The sequence below is a fragment of the Suncus etruscus genome, chromosome 17 (genome assembly GCF_024139225.1).
Source record: "Suncus etruscus isolate mSunEtr1 chromosome 17, mSunEtr1.pri.cur, whole genome shotgun sequence".
Taxonomy (NCBI): domain Eukaryota; kingdom Metazoa; phylum Chordata; class Mammalia; order Eulipotyphla; family Soricidae; genus Suncus; species Suncus etruscus.
Genome location: NC_064864.1, coordinates 47,778,604 through 47,793,202, shown reverse-complemented (window position 1 = coordinate 47,793,202; position 14,599 = coordinate 47,778,604). Strand labels below are relative to the sequence as shown.

General features: G+C 46.5%; 1 protein-coding gene across 1 annotated transcript in view; it reads left to right on the top strand.

The window, feature by feature from the left end:
* Positions 1-6,611, top strand: part of STN1 (STN1 subunit of CST complex) — a 46,857-nt gene extending 40,246 nt beyond the window's left edge. The window contains exon 9 of the mRNA XM_049764397.1: positions 6,353-6,611. Within this exon, the coding sequence (XP_049620354.1) occupies positions 6,353-6,510 (158 nt within the window). The 3' untranslated portion in view covers positions 6,511-6,611. The remainder of the gene's footprint in view (positions 1-6,352) is intronic.
* The last annotated feature ends 7,988 nt before the right edge of the window (positions 6,612-14,599 follow it).

Genomic DNA, 14,599 nt, shown 5'->3' with positions numbered 1-14,599 from the left:
AACAAACAGAATTAGCAAAATACAAAGCCAGCACACAAAAATAATTTGTTTTTCTATACATCAACAAAAAACCTTCAAAAGGGAATTTAGCAAAAACTGTCTATATTAGCATCAAAAAGAACAAAATAATTGCAAATAAGCAAGGATATAAAGGTTATGGGGCCGGAGAGATAGCATGAAGGTAGTGCATCTGCCTTGCATGCAGAAGGATGATGGTTTGAATCCCGGCATCCCATATGGTCCCCTGAGCCTGCCAGGAGCAATTTCTGAGCATAGAGTCAGGAGTAACCCCTGAGCATAGCCGGGTGTGACCCAAAAACCAAAATAAAAAGAAAAAAAGAAAAAAAAGATATAAAGGTTAATGCAATAAAACTGAAATATTTCTGAAATTAAAACATACACAAGTAGAAAATTATCCCATGTTCATGGATCAAAAACTTAATACCATTAATACTTTCCAGTGCAGTGTAGAAATTTAGGGCAGTTCCTATTGAACCCCATTGATTTTTGTGCAAAAAAGCGGAAATATATCCTAAAATTTATATGGAATTTAGAGAGATACCACATAGCCAAAACTGTCTTGGAAAAGAAGTACAAAAATGTAGAATTTTACTTCCTCATTACAGAGCTAATCATAAAGATATAGTTTCAAAACTGGTGGTACTGGCGTAAAACATACGGATCAGTGGACAGAATAAAGAACTTAGATGTAAGTTCTCACATTTAAGGTCAATTGATTTTTAATAAGATTCCAAATCAGTGAGCAAAGGATTGTCTTTTCAACATATATATGGTGCTGGGAAAATATCGATCAAAGACCTGAGCATAAGACCTAAACTTTTACAGTTCTCAAAAGAAAACAGGGCAAAAGTGTCATGATATGGGATTTAAGGAAGCTTTTTTTGCTGTGATATCCAAAGCACAGAGAACAAAAGAAAAATATAAAACTTGCTGGTCTTTGTGAAATTAAATTTTTTTTTGCCTCAGAGACAAACTAATTCAATAGGTAATTCCGGGAATGGAAAAGTAGGTCCAAAATAAATAAATAAATAAATATAAAACTTGCTGATCTTTGTGAAATTAAACTTTTTATGCCTCAGAGACAAACTAATTCAATAGGTAATTCCAGGAATGGAAAAATAGGTCCTAAATAAATAAATAACTAAATAAATAAATAAATAAATAAAAAGAAAAACAAAAATAGGTCCAAATTACATCTCTAATAATGGGTTAATATCCAGCCTATAATATAAAACTTCACATCAAAGCTTTTCAGCTCATAAATGGATCTTGAAGAGACATTTCTCCATAGATATATTAAAAGGTCAATAACAACCCACGAAAATGGTTAACGTCATTCATCATAAGGCCCTGTAGATCAAAAGTCGATGTGATGCTACACAGTAGGATGACACTATAAAGTGCTACAGAAAAGTTTTAGTGTTGGCAGGGTGTGGAGAAATTGGAAACCTGTGACAGTTGGTGGAAGTAGAGTAAGCTTGAGCATCTGGAAAATGCTCAGGGTTCCCCAGCTACCAGAAGACAGAACTACTCCTTTGGTTATTGTTCATAGGTCTTTTGTAAAGGGGTATGAAAATGCCATCTCCAATACAGTTTCTCAAAATTGTAACACAACTGCCACTTGGTCCAGAAATCCCACTGAGTATATACTCCAACGAGCTGAAAGCAGAGTCCTCAAAGAATGTATGAATACTTGTGTTCATAGTGTGGATAGCTCTACCATTCCCTCAAGGGCTGAAAGGATTCATGGTGGATACAGTGAAACATTATGCAGCTCTTAGAAAGGAAAGACATACTTACCTACAACGTGTATGGGCTTTGTACACTTTATGAACAGTGCGATCAGCTGTTTCCAAAAACACAAATACTGATGTCTCCCCTTACTTGATGTCCCTGGGGTCATCATTCTAGGCTCTGTCTATGATTCCCACTCCCAGGAGTTGAGGGCAGAGGAGAACAAGTAGTCACTATGTAACAGGTACAAAGTTTCACTACACCAGACAGTAAGTGGTTGATCAACAGTCTAAATGTGTTTGTCCCCATCCACCACTGTGCACTTGAGAATCACTAAAGGAGGTGAGGTTTGACATGGTGATAGAGTACCGACCTCATGCATAAGAGACCCTGGGTTCAAGCCCCAGCACCCTCCCCCAAAGTTAAGGGGGTACATTTTCATCTATATATATTTAATCACAATAACACAATAATCAGAAGTATATTTGTCTTACACTGTGAGACTCTGTATTCAGGTCCTAATACAATATTTCCTGGAACACTGAGCCAGGACTAGCCTGGTGTGACCAGGGTGTGTGTGTGGAAATTACAGTAAGATACACGGACTGAGGAGGTGACTTCAAAAATTGGTGTGCATTGGGCCAGAGAAATAGCCTGGAGGTAGGGCATTTGCCTTGCATGCAAAAGGTGGTTCGAATCCCGACGTCCCATATGGTCCCCCAAGCCTGCCAGGGTTGATTTCTGAGCATAGAGCCAGAAGCAGCCCCTGAGCGCTGCTGGGTGACCCAAAAACAAGCAAAAAGAAGTGCATGCTCTGCATGTGTGAACCCCGGTTTTGATCCCTAGTTCCCTGAGTACCACCCTGGGAGGGTGTGTGACTAATAAAATAAAACAAATTAGAATTTTAAAAATTGAGGATGATGGAATCCTAAACATGCTTATATGAAAAATACTTAAAGCATATTTTCCATCATGAAAGGGTTAAATAATAATCAAGTTTTGTGTCCTAACATCATGAGTAAGAATCTATAACTGTCCCCATGCGCTGACTGGAATGTGACATGTCACATGGCTGACATGTGTCTGGAAAGCAACTTTCTGGTAGAATCTGTGTGTGTGTGTTTAGCTTTCTGACCATTGTATCAAAGTTGATCATCTTTATTTTGACATTAAGTAAGCATTCAGCAGTGGAAAATTACCCCCCAAAAAAGAATGAGTTCTGCTTTGAGAGACTTCTTTCGTCCCCTCCTGACTGTTCTGGACTCCCTGGAAAGTGTCAGTTCTTCCTTTCTAAGAATAGGAACATTCTCCCATATGGTCACGGTGCTGTTCTCACATCTGGGAAATGAGATCTTGCTAACTTCTAAGATGGCAATATTTGATTCGATTACTTTATACCATTCACTTTTCAGGAAGCTAAGATGTCTGTGGCTTAGATCGTCTACCACATTAGACCATGGGCTGCTTTGTGTAGAAACTAATTTATTTATTTTTTTTGTTTTGTTTTTGTTTTTGGGCCACACCCGGCAGCGCTCAGGGGTTACTCCTGGCTCTCTGCTCAGAAATAGCTCCTGGCAGGCACAGGGGACCATATGGGACACCGGGATTAGAACCAACCACCTTAGGTCCTGGATTGGCTGCTTGCAAGGCAAACACCGCTGTGCTATCTCTCCGGGCCCAGAAACTAATTTATTACATGTTCCATTAGAGTAATTTTTTTGTTTGTTTTTGGGTTTTTTTTGGGGGGGGGGTTGGGCCACACCCAGCGGTGCTCAGGGGTTACTCCTGGCTATCTGCTCAGAAATAGCTCCTGGCAGACGCGGGGGACCATATGGGACACCGGGATTCGAACCAACCACTTTTGGTCCTGAATCGGCTGCTTGCAAGGCAAACGCCGCTGTGCTATCTCTCCGGGCCCAATTTTTTTTTTTTTTTTTTGGTTTTTGGGCCACACCCGGTAACGCTCAGGGGTTACTCCTGGCTATGCGCTCAGAAGTCGCTCCTGGCTTGGGGGACCATATGGGATGCCGGGGGATCGAACCGCGGTCCGTCCAAGGCTAGCGCAGGCAAGGCAGGCACCTTACCTCTTTGCGCCACCACCCGGCCCCCAATTTTTTTTTTGTTTGGGGCCATCACCAGAGGTAGTCAAGCCTTGCTTTGGACAGTGCTCAGTGGACCATGTAGTGTTAGGGATTGAACCTGGAGTTCACCATGCAGTGCATGTGCTCAGCCCTGTAAGCCATCTCACTAACTCTAGAGTAGTTAAAACATATGGTTTTAATATTTTAAGTTAAAATGCCAGTTTTAGGGAGTCAGAGAGATATTATAGTGGGTAGGGTGTTTGCTGACCTGGGTGTCTGACCTGGGTCCAATCCCCAGCATCCCATATGGTCCCTGAGTGCAGAGCCAAGAGTAAGTCCTGAGCACTGCTGGGTGTGGCCCCAAAGCCAAAACAAAATAAAAAGTAAGAATAGCATTAAAAGGCCAGAGATGAACTTCACAGGAGCCCTTAATTTAGCCCCCAACACAGTATGCCCCTCAGCACCACTGCGTGTAGCCCCTATAAAAGGTGAATCATTGAAGTCAGAACTGTTAAGGGACTGCACTTTTCTAAAGTTGATCTCAGTATCACTTGGGTCATTAGAATATTAGCTTTTGGGGACTTCTAGCAGACAGTGCCAAGGCTCCAGTGTTGGCTGCTGGTAGACACCTCAAGAAAGTCAGCTGTGGATGGCATATGTGCCCCTGAGGACCAAGTACAAGAGTGAACTTGCCTTCTTGTACTGCCTGTCCCAGTTGGGATCATTTCTTATCCCAAAGAGTGTCCTTGTCCCCCGTGACTGGGAAGATACCCTGCAGGCAGTATCGATGGCCTCACCAGAAGACTGAGTTCTTTAAGGAGTTGGTGCAAGGCCTCGGGGCATTGACATGGCCGTACCCCACACACACACCACATCTTTTTTGAAGCCCCCAGGCTGTGTGTCCTGGTTAGGAGGAGTCGGGAGGGGAGCCCGTGGTTCAGGGATGCTCTACAGAGTGTACCCCCTGGGGACCAGCCCAGAGTGCTGAGCTGTATCTCAACCACCATTGTGCTGATGGACTCAGTCCATGGCCTGGGCAGTGGGCAACTGAAAACTGGACACTGTTCCCATGTAGGGTGCCAGCCCCACTTCAGGCTTCTTGGACATCAGTGGTTCACCACTACACACTCTGCTTTCCCCAAGGAATAGTTCAGGAAACCTGATGAGTGAATATTGAAGAGTCAGCCTGGAAAGGGGAGACAAGTGGAGGGCCGAGTTTTCCCCACAGACACCCCAGTCGGCAGGAGTAATGTGCTTGTGTTGCCACTAGAGGGCAGAATTTAGCAAGTCTTATAGCCCCTAGCTCCTGGCTGTGAGAGTCTGAAGGTTAGGATATCACCATGTAGGGCTCTGGTGCTACTACTGATACTCAGGGGACCTTGTGGTACCTGGGATAGGATCTGGGGCACCTGCATTCAATGCAGGCACTAAGGTGGTCCACATCTGGTCTCAGCTGTGATGATTTCTGACCTTGAGAGCTGGAAGGGGTCGTACATGTGGCCACAAAGGTGCCACATCCCCACACTCATAACAACACCACCACACTTCTCTACCACTCCGGGGCCTGCAAGGTTTCACCACTGCAGATCTTCCCCTGTGGCCACATGGAGCATCATGGGTGCCAGATGCTGGGGCTTGTGGGTGAGAGGTCAAGCCGCCCAGAGACTCTCACATGGAAAACAGGGCCTTGATTTATAGTAATAAGGTTTGCCTCAACTCAGTAGCAAGTATAGTTCATGACATAAGCCATGTTAATACATTGGGAGGGGATATAAAATCACAAATACATTAGGTGCATGTACATATAGATGTAAGTTACATAAAGTAGATTAAACCTGATCCAAAACTTTCTGTAAGCATCGTTCTATTCATGTCTCCTGCTCTGCCAGCCGCCTGCACTGGATTGATCTCAGGGCCCTCTGGTGCCTTTGCTCACGTCTCTCCTCTGAAGCTTGGGTTTCACATAGGAAAGCGCAGACTGACCCTGTGCTTTCATTACTGTGATACAATATGTGGTAATGGTTTCCAGAATGTCTCCTTCCCAGACCAGACTTCCTGGAAATCTAGGAAGGGAGAAGTGGAAACAGGCCCATGGGTGGAATTTCTTTACCCTTCCATCAGGACGCCTGGGAGAGAATTCCAGGGCTGCAGTATACCCAGCTCTGAAGGGCCCAGAGCTCAGGACACATGTCAGGACTGACGAGAGTGATTATTGAAATCACTGCCCAGGATTAACGGGATGAGTGATTGTTGAGCACTAACTCCCTACTGTAGTCGATCTAACTGGAAATCACAGGTCCCGGGAAGTGGGACCGTGTCATTGTGGGGCCATGGAGGGTCTTGAGCAGTGTCTCTGTTTTGGTTGTGCTGTTCAACATTGTCAGCTTTCATGGACCCGGGTATGATCTGGGCTTCTTAGTGACAGGAAGGCAATGACACCAAAGCTGAGGTGGAGCTTTCTGCTTAGCGGGAGGAACATAGGACAGGTTCTGACAGCAGTTCCCTCTCTCCTGCAGACATGGAGAAGGGCTGCCACTTCCGGCACATCTTGGCCTGTGCTCGCCTGCGCCTCTACCCAGGCCTGAGGGAAGCGGTGCTACAGCAGGTGCTGGACCTCCTGGAAGACCAGAGTGACATCATAAGTGCCACTGACAACCACTACGTGGCCTTCTGAGTGGAGCCCCAGCTGGCTAGAGAAGGGGCCACTCTGGGTCTGGGGTGAGCACCCCACAGAAACAGCAAAGTAATAAGTGGGCGAATGGAGCTGGACAGAAATTTTCCTACTGTGTCTATGGGATAAAATTCTACATGTCTCAGCCACAGCATCTGTGAGAACCTTTGCTGCTGACCTCAAGGATGCATAGCAGAGGAGTGGGGCACAGTGCCAGTGGCTGAAGTGTTTGTATGTTGTGTGTGTGAGGGGGGGGCATGTGCATGGAAACCCCCTTGTATATCAACCAGACCAAAGATTTGCAGCTGTTCCAAGCATACTGTCAAGATCCATTTTTATGGACACATGATGATGGGTGGGGACCTGGTTCTCTTGGGGTGAGTATGACTGATCCAGGGTTGCTGTAGGTCAAGCCATGTATCCTGGCTCATGGGCCGAAGGCTTCTCATAGACCTACCCAGTGACGGGAATCAACAGATCCTGAACGCAGACACATGGCAGTGCGTGACCTTTAAGCCCCGAGGTTTTCAGAATGTACAATCAGATGCCTAGCAGGATGGGAATGTTATTGTTGAGGTGACTGTGGAAGGTGTAGAGTGTCCTGGCACCAATGGAGGCCTGGGCTTGCTATGTGCCCAGGCAAGTGAGGGAACCGCCTTCTGCTTAGAACAACAAGGTAAGGGGAAAAATCTGAGGCATGTAGCAACCTTGTTCTGACAGCAGAACGACTGATTCCACCAGCAAAACTACAGCGTGCAGCAAGATGAGTCCTTTCAGAAAAGGCATACTTGCCATAGTCTGCTGCATTTACTCGACTTAATAAGCTCTTAGGGATCTGCAAAGCTGAGTGGAAACAGGGTGGTTTTTACATCCAAAATTGACTACGATACCAAATCCTGGCTGAGACCTAACCCCTGGGCTGGTTGTCAGCAGTGACTCCCAACATGGCTATGCCTGGAGTGTCCCTGTGCAAGAGGGTACCCAGGGATTCTTTCTGGAGGAATGAGTAGTGAATCAGCAGTGAGGCCTTGCTTGAGGGCATATCCCAAGGCTCTGATTCTAGGTATAATCCCTTCATGCAAGGTGAAGGATGGAAGCAAGATGCTGTGTGATTTAGAATTTGCCCATTAGAAATAGAGCCAGAGAAAACTGACTTCCGATTTGCAGGCACATGGTCAAGTACAGGCAGCCACTAAAACCATGACACCGATAGCTCCTGTCGTCCCAGAGCATGACTTCCCATGGAAGGAAATCAAGTAGTAGATCTGTTTCTGGCATGTGACTCCACCGGTGAGGGGAGTGGCTGCGGGTCCCTCTGTACTGGTATAGCTCATAGGTTCATGTGCCCACAGCTGACACAACTTCTCCATCCCCTACCTAGTTTTGGGGGCACCAAGTTCCAGCTGCTCATGCTGTTATGCTCTGACTTCTGTCTCTGGCCTTTTTTTTTCTCTGCCTTGCTCCCTTGGAGAGCTCAGCCATATTTATGGCTCATACCTTGTACTGGTTGACAAATCCAGTGACTGCACACATTGGGCTTCTTTTGGGGGGGGCGTGTAGGATTGTATTTTGGGGCAACACTTGGCTGTGCTCAGGGGTTGCTTCTGGCCCTGCACTTAGAGATCATGCTTGGCAGGCTCAGGAGGCAATATGGGATGCCCAGGAGCAAATCCAGCAGGGTCATATGCAAGGCAAGTGTTCTCCCTTCTATACTATGGCTCAGGCCCACCTTGGGCCTCTTCTCCAGGCCTGCCTTTGGTTTTCCTCTGCATCTTAGGTGAGGGCCCCACACACACCCCCAATGCCCCGATCCCATTGGTGCCTGCAAGTCTTCCCTGGTGTTTCTCTTGTCACTAATATGTCCCTTATCCACAGTGTCTGTAAGTCTGTCCTTTCTATCCTCCAACCTCCCTTAGCTCTTACTGCTTCACACACTCTTACCCGCCAGACTGCAGCAACCTCCTGCCTGTGCTGCTTTCCATGCAGCAGAGCACCCACATGAGCCTGCTGATGGCAGTCCATCCTGCTCCCATCTCCCTGTAATTTTGTGGTATTTGGCACCATTATCACACTACATGTATGTGATTTTTGTGCTAACTGCCTCTCTCCCCATGAGCAGAAATGTTTCCTAAAAGGTGCACATTTCCTTTGCTTATTATATGCACCTAGAATCATCCATGCCTGACACATAATGTGTGTGTTTGCGCACACACTTGCCCCTGCACTCCACTTGTTGTTTTTTTTTGGTGTTTTTTTTGTTTATGTGTGTGTGTGTGTGTGTGTGTATGTGGTTTTTTGGTCACACCCAGCAGTGCTCAGGGGTTACTCCTGGCTTCATGCTCAGAAATTGCTCCTTGCATCCCCATAAGGGATGCCGGGATTCGAACCGATGACCTGCATGAAAGGCAAACACCTTACCTCCATGCTATCTCTCCAGCCCCCTACACTCCACTTGTTAATATTCCTCATACCTATGTCTTTGAGATACACTTAGACTACAGGGAGACCTATTAAGAGTCCCTCTGCAAAGCAAGGAGAACAGTGCAACTTGGGAGTGGATTCTTCAGCTCCCTTGCACCCTGAATAGCTATTTCTCTATTGTTTTGTTTTGTTTTGGGGCCACAGCCAGCTGAGCTCAAGGATCACTCCTAGTGGGCTCAGAGGAACATATGGGATTCCAGGGATAGAACCTGGGTTGGCTTCCTGAAGGACAAGCGTCCTACCTGCTGTACTATTGCTCCGGTCCCTGCATAGCTATTTCTGAGGCACTTTTTCTTGACCCTTCCCCAGGATTCCTTGATGGGATCAAGCCTCATCCACCTACAGAAGCAGCTAAAGAAAACCACACTCACTTCTGTTGATCACGCCTTCCTGAGTGCTCAGGGTCGAACCACCCCCAGAGCTCAGGGTTAATTCTGGATGGTCACAAATGAACCATGTATGTGCAGATAAGAGTTAAGGGGCTGGGGAGGTGACTCTATAACTGGGCACTTGCCTTGCATGTGTGAGGCCCTGAGGTCCATCCCTGCACCACAATGAACCCAACAAAGAAAATAGAGCTGAGAAATACTGTCTGAACAATTCTGCACAGTAGGCCAGAGAGAGAGAGAGAGAGAGAGATATGCAGGGGTGAAGGCACTTGTATCCATCGACCCTATTCCAAATCTATGGCACCACATGTGGTTCCTTGAATACCGACAGAGTCACTCTTGAACAGAGCCAGAAGTAGCCCCAGAGCTTTGTCAGGTAGGATCTAACTCTCCCTCCTCATGCTTGGGGAAGGGAGTTACATGTACCAAACAGAGGGATATCGAAGAGCTTCCCCCAAGTGGTGTACTGGCTCCCTCTGAAAAATTCTAATACCAAGATACTGGGTGCTTTTTAAACTTTACATCTGGGGCCTGAGGGTGGGGGAGAGAGAGATTGTTAAGCTGAACACATGCATGCCAGAAGCCTGGGTTCTATCCCCAATGCCACATGATTCCCCAAGTGACAAATAGGGGTGTCAGGGAGATAGTAAGTACATTGAATAAGGTGCTTATCTGCACATGCCCAACCCAGGTATGATTCCCCAGCATCCCATATGTTCCCCCCTCAACACCACCGGGGTGATCATTGAATGCAGAGTCAGAAGTAAGCCCTGAGCACAGGCAGGTGTGACCCAAAAAACAAAACCCAACACATTACACACCTGTCCTTGGAGCATTTTACAATTAGCAAGTATTGTTTGCACAAGGGTAATAGAATTGATTTCTACTCTCTACCACTCCTCACATGACCAGCACTGAGTGGACCCTTACCACTGAGGCAGCGAGGGACTCAGCAGAGGAGAAACTCTGGAGCTGACAGTGGGCAACTCAGGGTCCCATTTTGCAGGATCCCCCTGCAAAAAGAGGGGAGCAAATGAACACCACAGCCCCAGAATCTCATGGGGCTGAGCTCCACCTGTGACTTCTGTGGCAGGACAAAGCTGCCAGTTGCTCAGGGCTGTTGCAGACCCACATTTATTACCCACCCAGCCCTCATGGCCCCATATCCTCCTCCCCCATTCTAATGCTGCTGTTCCACAACCTTCAGAAGGACCCTGGTGGAAAGAGAACAATGCCAAAACCAGCACTGGGTGGGAACCAAGCAAAGCCAACAGGTGTGGAGAATGTTCTCACTGTCTCAGCTGAGGTTTTTCACTTCTGGCCTCTGCAGAACCACCACCACCACCACCCCAACAAGGAGGATCTGCTGCTTCATGTATAAACTCACTGGGACACAGTGGCTCAGAAAGTGAGGAAGCCCCTATATGTTATTTAACATTAATAGGTGATATAAAGAAATTTGGAAGCATGTCTACCCAAAAACTTATACATGAATGTTCTATCACTATTAACCCTAATATCAAAGTGTTGGCCCCTTGGCCCCAGCTGTCCATTGAGAGATGAATGGATAAAATGTGTACCAACAGATGGGTGTTGCCATGTAGTGAAATAATATTCAGTCACAAAAAGAAGCAGAGTAGGGAGAGAAGCAATAGCACAGTAGTAGGGAGTTTGCCTGGCATGCAGCCTACCCCGGAGAGACCCGGGTTTGATCCTTGGCATCCCATATGGTCCCCTGAGCCAGGAATGATTTCTGAGCACAGAGCCAGGAGTAACCCCTGTTGGGGTTAGTAGTAGGGACTGGAGAGAAAACAAAAGGGTTAAGGCCCTTGCCTTGCACATGGCCAACCAGGGTTCCATTCCCAGCACCACAGTGCTTCCCTAATGACCGCCAGGACTGACCCATGAGCACAGACTCCCCCTGGCAAAAAGTCTAATTCCACACCCTGATGTGGATTGAAACCAGGGTAGTATGTTAATGAAGCCAGACACAAGAGGCCAGATAGTGTCTGATTCCATTTCCTTGGAATGCCAAATTGGCAAATCCATAACGATAGAAATAATAGATGGTTGCCAGGGTCTGGGAGAAGGAGCTAGGTCCCATTTCCTGGTAGTGATGACGTTCTGCTCTGCGTGTGCCCAGAATCTCTGCCCAGCAGGTGTGGGGTGTCTTCATCGCCTCATTGCAAGGGACAGTACTGACAGGCATCACAGGAGGGAGTGTATGGCCGTTGTGTACCCCTGAGTCTCTCTTCTGTGACTTTCTCACTGAGGAACTGTCATGAAATCTTGAGAATGTCAGAACAGGAGACTAGACCACCTCCTGAGAAGGTCTGAGAACTTTCTAGAAAAATATGTGGACTTGGAACAGGCTCTAGCAACATTTTTTCATAGACTCTCCCCCCCCCCCATTTCTCCATACACGTAGCTTCATTCTTTCAACACCTTTAAAACATTTTTAATCCACTTCCCATGTTACCTTACCCCAATTTTCTGTTGTTACAGTGATCAGAGTACTGCACACACAGTCATGGTGTTTACACACCTCTGTCTACTGGGCTCTTGGGTCCCCCAAATCCCAGGGCTGCTGTGGATCTTGTCTGGAATCCAGTTCATGACCTCACACTTGCAAGGTGGGTGCTTTTGCCACTGAGTTTCCCCCAGCCCTGTACATCTCATCAAAAATGTTTTATACTATAAAGTACAAATGGAGTAAAATAATCTGTCATTCTCATGTATTAAAAAAAATGGGGGGGGTGGAGTGATAGCACAGTGGTAGGGTGTTTGATTTGCATGAGGTCAACCTAGGAAGGACCCAGGTTCAATTACCAGCATCCTGTATGTTCCCCTGTGCTTGCTAGGAGCAATTTCTCAGCACAGAGCTAGGAGTAGCCCCTGAGCTGAGTGTGCCCAACCCCCCCCAGTTTTTTGGGGGGCTTTTTTTGTTTCTGTTTGTGGGCTATACCCAGTGATGCACAGGGGTTACTCCTGGCTATATGCTCAGAAATTGCTCCTGGTTCGGGGGACCATATGGGATGCCGAGGATCGAACCCAAGCCTGTCCTGTGTCAGCCACATGCAAGCAAATGTTCTACTGCTGAGCTCCGGCCCCAAAATTTTTTTTAGGAAACTTAGCAAAATTTTATCTCCTAAAGCATTATGTCAGCACTTTATATGCATCTTTCTTTTGAATATAGATGTGAGATATTGACTGAGATTGATTTCACTATAGCACAAAAGATCAGTCTTGCTGTTTTAAATAAGCACATAATCTCATTGTATGGATATCCATTTTGTTTTCAGATCCCAAGGGAGAAAAATTTCCTATTTGTTGTTATTGCAACCAGATCTGCAGGAAATATCCTTCTGCTTTTTCTTGGCATACATTTGCGATTATATGTGTGTGATTGACTTCTGCAGCAGAACTGCGAGAAGAAACAGCAAGAGCACTTAAAAATGTGAAAGGGACATTGACAAATGATTATAGTTTGACCCATTTTATATTCCTATCAATGATTTATGAGTCTACTTGGCAGACAAGTGTACTCACACTTTGTATTGCCGACAGTTTTCGTCTCTGTCTCTAATAGGAGACAGTGATTTTGGTTTGGTCTGAATTTTTTTTTTAAGTTTATTTTGATGCCAAAGAACAGATTACTGTGGAGGGTGAGAGGCATGTGAGGAGCAATACCTGATGGTGCTCCGGGGCTAATTCCTGGCTCTGTGCTCAGGCATGACCCCTGGCAGTACTTGGGGGGCCATGTATTGTGCCATAGATTTGAAACATGATTGGCAGGATACCAGGCAAGTGCCTTACCCCTGTGCCACCTCCACAGCCTCTCTCTTATAGTTCTTTACCTGGGAGTGTGTTGACCTTCTGTCCGTCAATGCATTTTTCACACAGGCATGGCTCTGCCCAGACATTAGCATTGTTCCAGTATGGAACCGAGGACTATAGGATTATAGGCTCTAACAGTGCTGTCAGCTTCAGAACCAGCCAGAAGCTGGCCGGCCAGCCACTGGGATGTGTACCACTGCCCAGTTGGAAGAAACATCCAGGGCAACTTAAACCTCAGAGTTTCTGATTTGCTACTTTAAGTGCTTGGTCACATGCCTGCCAGATGTCATATATAAGAATAGGTGAAGACATATCTTTTTGTTTGTTTTTGGGCCTTATTCATTGGTGCTTAGGAGTTATTCCTGTGGTGCTCAGGGAACTATACAGGATGGAAGAGATTGAACCCAGGTCACCCACATACAAGGCAAACCCCCTACCCAATGTACTATCACTCTTACCCCAGATGAAAACATATCTTTAAAAATAAATGTTTAGGGCCACCTCTACCAGATCTTGGGAGGGTGTCATGAAATAAGAGGGTTTTGTACATGCCAGGTACAAAATTTCGAGGCTTTGAATGTACCAGACATGTACTCCCCTATTTTGAATCATCTCCCTGGCCCCCACACATATACTTTTATTTATTTGAGGGGTCACAGTGGCTTATTTAGGGCTTACTCTAGGCTCTGCATTCAGGAATCACTGCTGAGGGACTGGGAGACCATATGGGATGACAGGGATTGAACCTGTTGACCCGTGCAAGGTAAGCACAGTACCTGCTATATATTTTGGGGGGGGGGCCACACCCAGTGACACTCAGGTTACTCCTGGCTATGCGCTCAGAAATTGCTCCTGGCTTGGGGGACCATATGGGATGTCGCTGTCTATCCTAGGTCAGACACATGCAAGGCAGCCACCCTACCGCTGCACCACCACTTCGGCCCCCTACCTGCTATATTTTAACTCCAGCCGCATCTTTGAAATGATATTGATGATGATAATGTGGTCTAGGAATTGAACCCAGGGCCTCATGCATGCTAGACAAGTGCTCTCCCACTGAGTCATAACCTAGCCTAACATAGATTTTTGGAGGGACGGGAACAGCAGGCAGTCTTCATCCAGCCGTGCTCAGGGTTTACTCCTGGCTGTGTTCAGGGATCACACCTGGCAGAGCTCAGGGTACCATACCAACCACTGGGATCAAACCCAGGTCAGCTCAGTTCTAGACACTCACCTCACCCACCATACTATGACTCCAACTTGAAGGAAGTTTCAGTTTCTTTATGCTGGAGAGGAGGAAAGAAGCCAGGTGAGGACAAGGAAGTCCAGGATTCTACACTACTTTAGGGCAAAGCTCTGCATGCAATCAGATGTGGGGTGTGGCT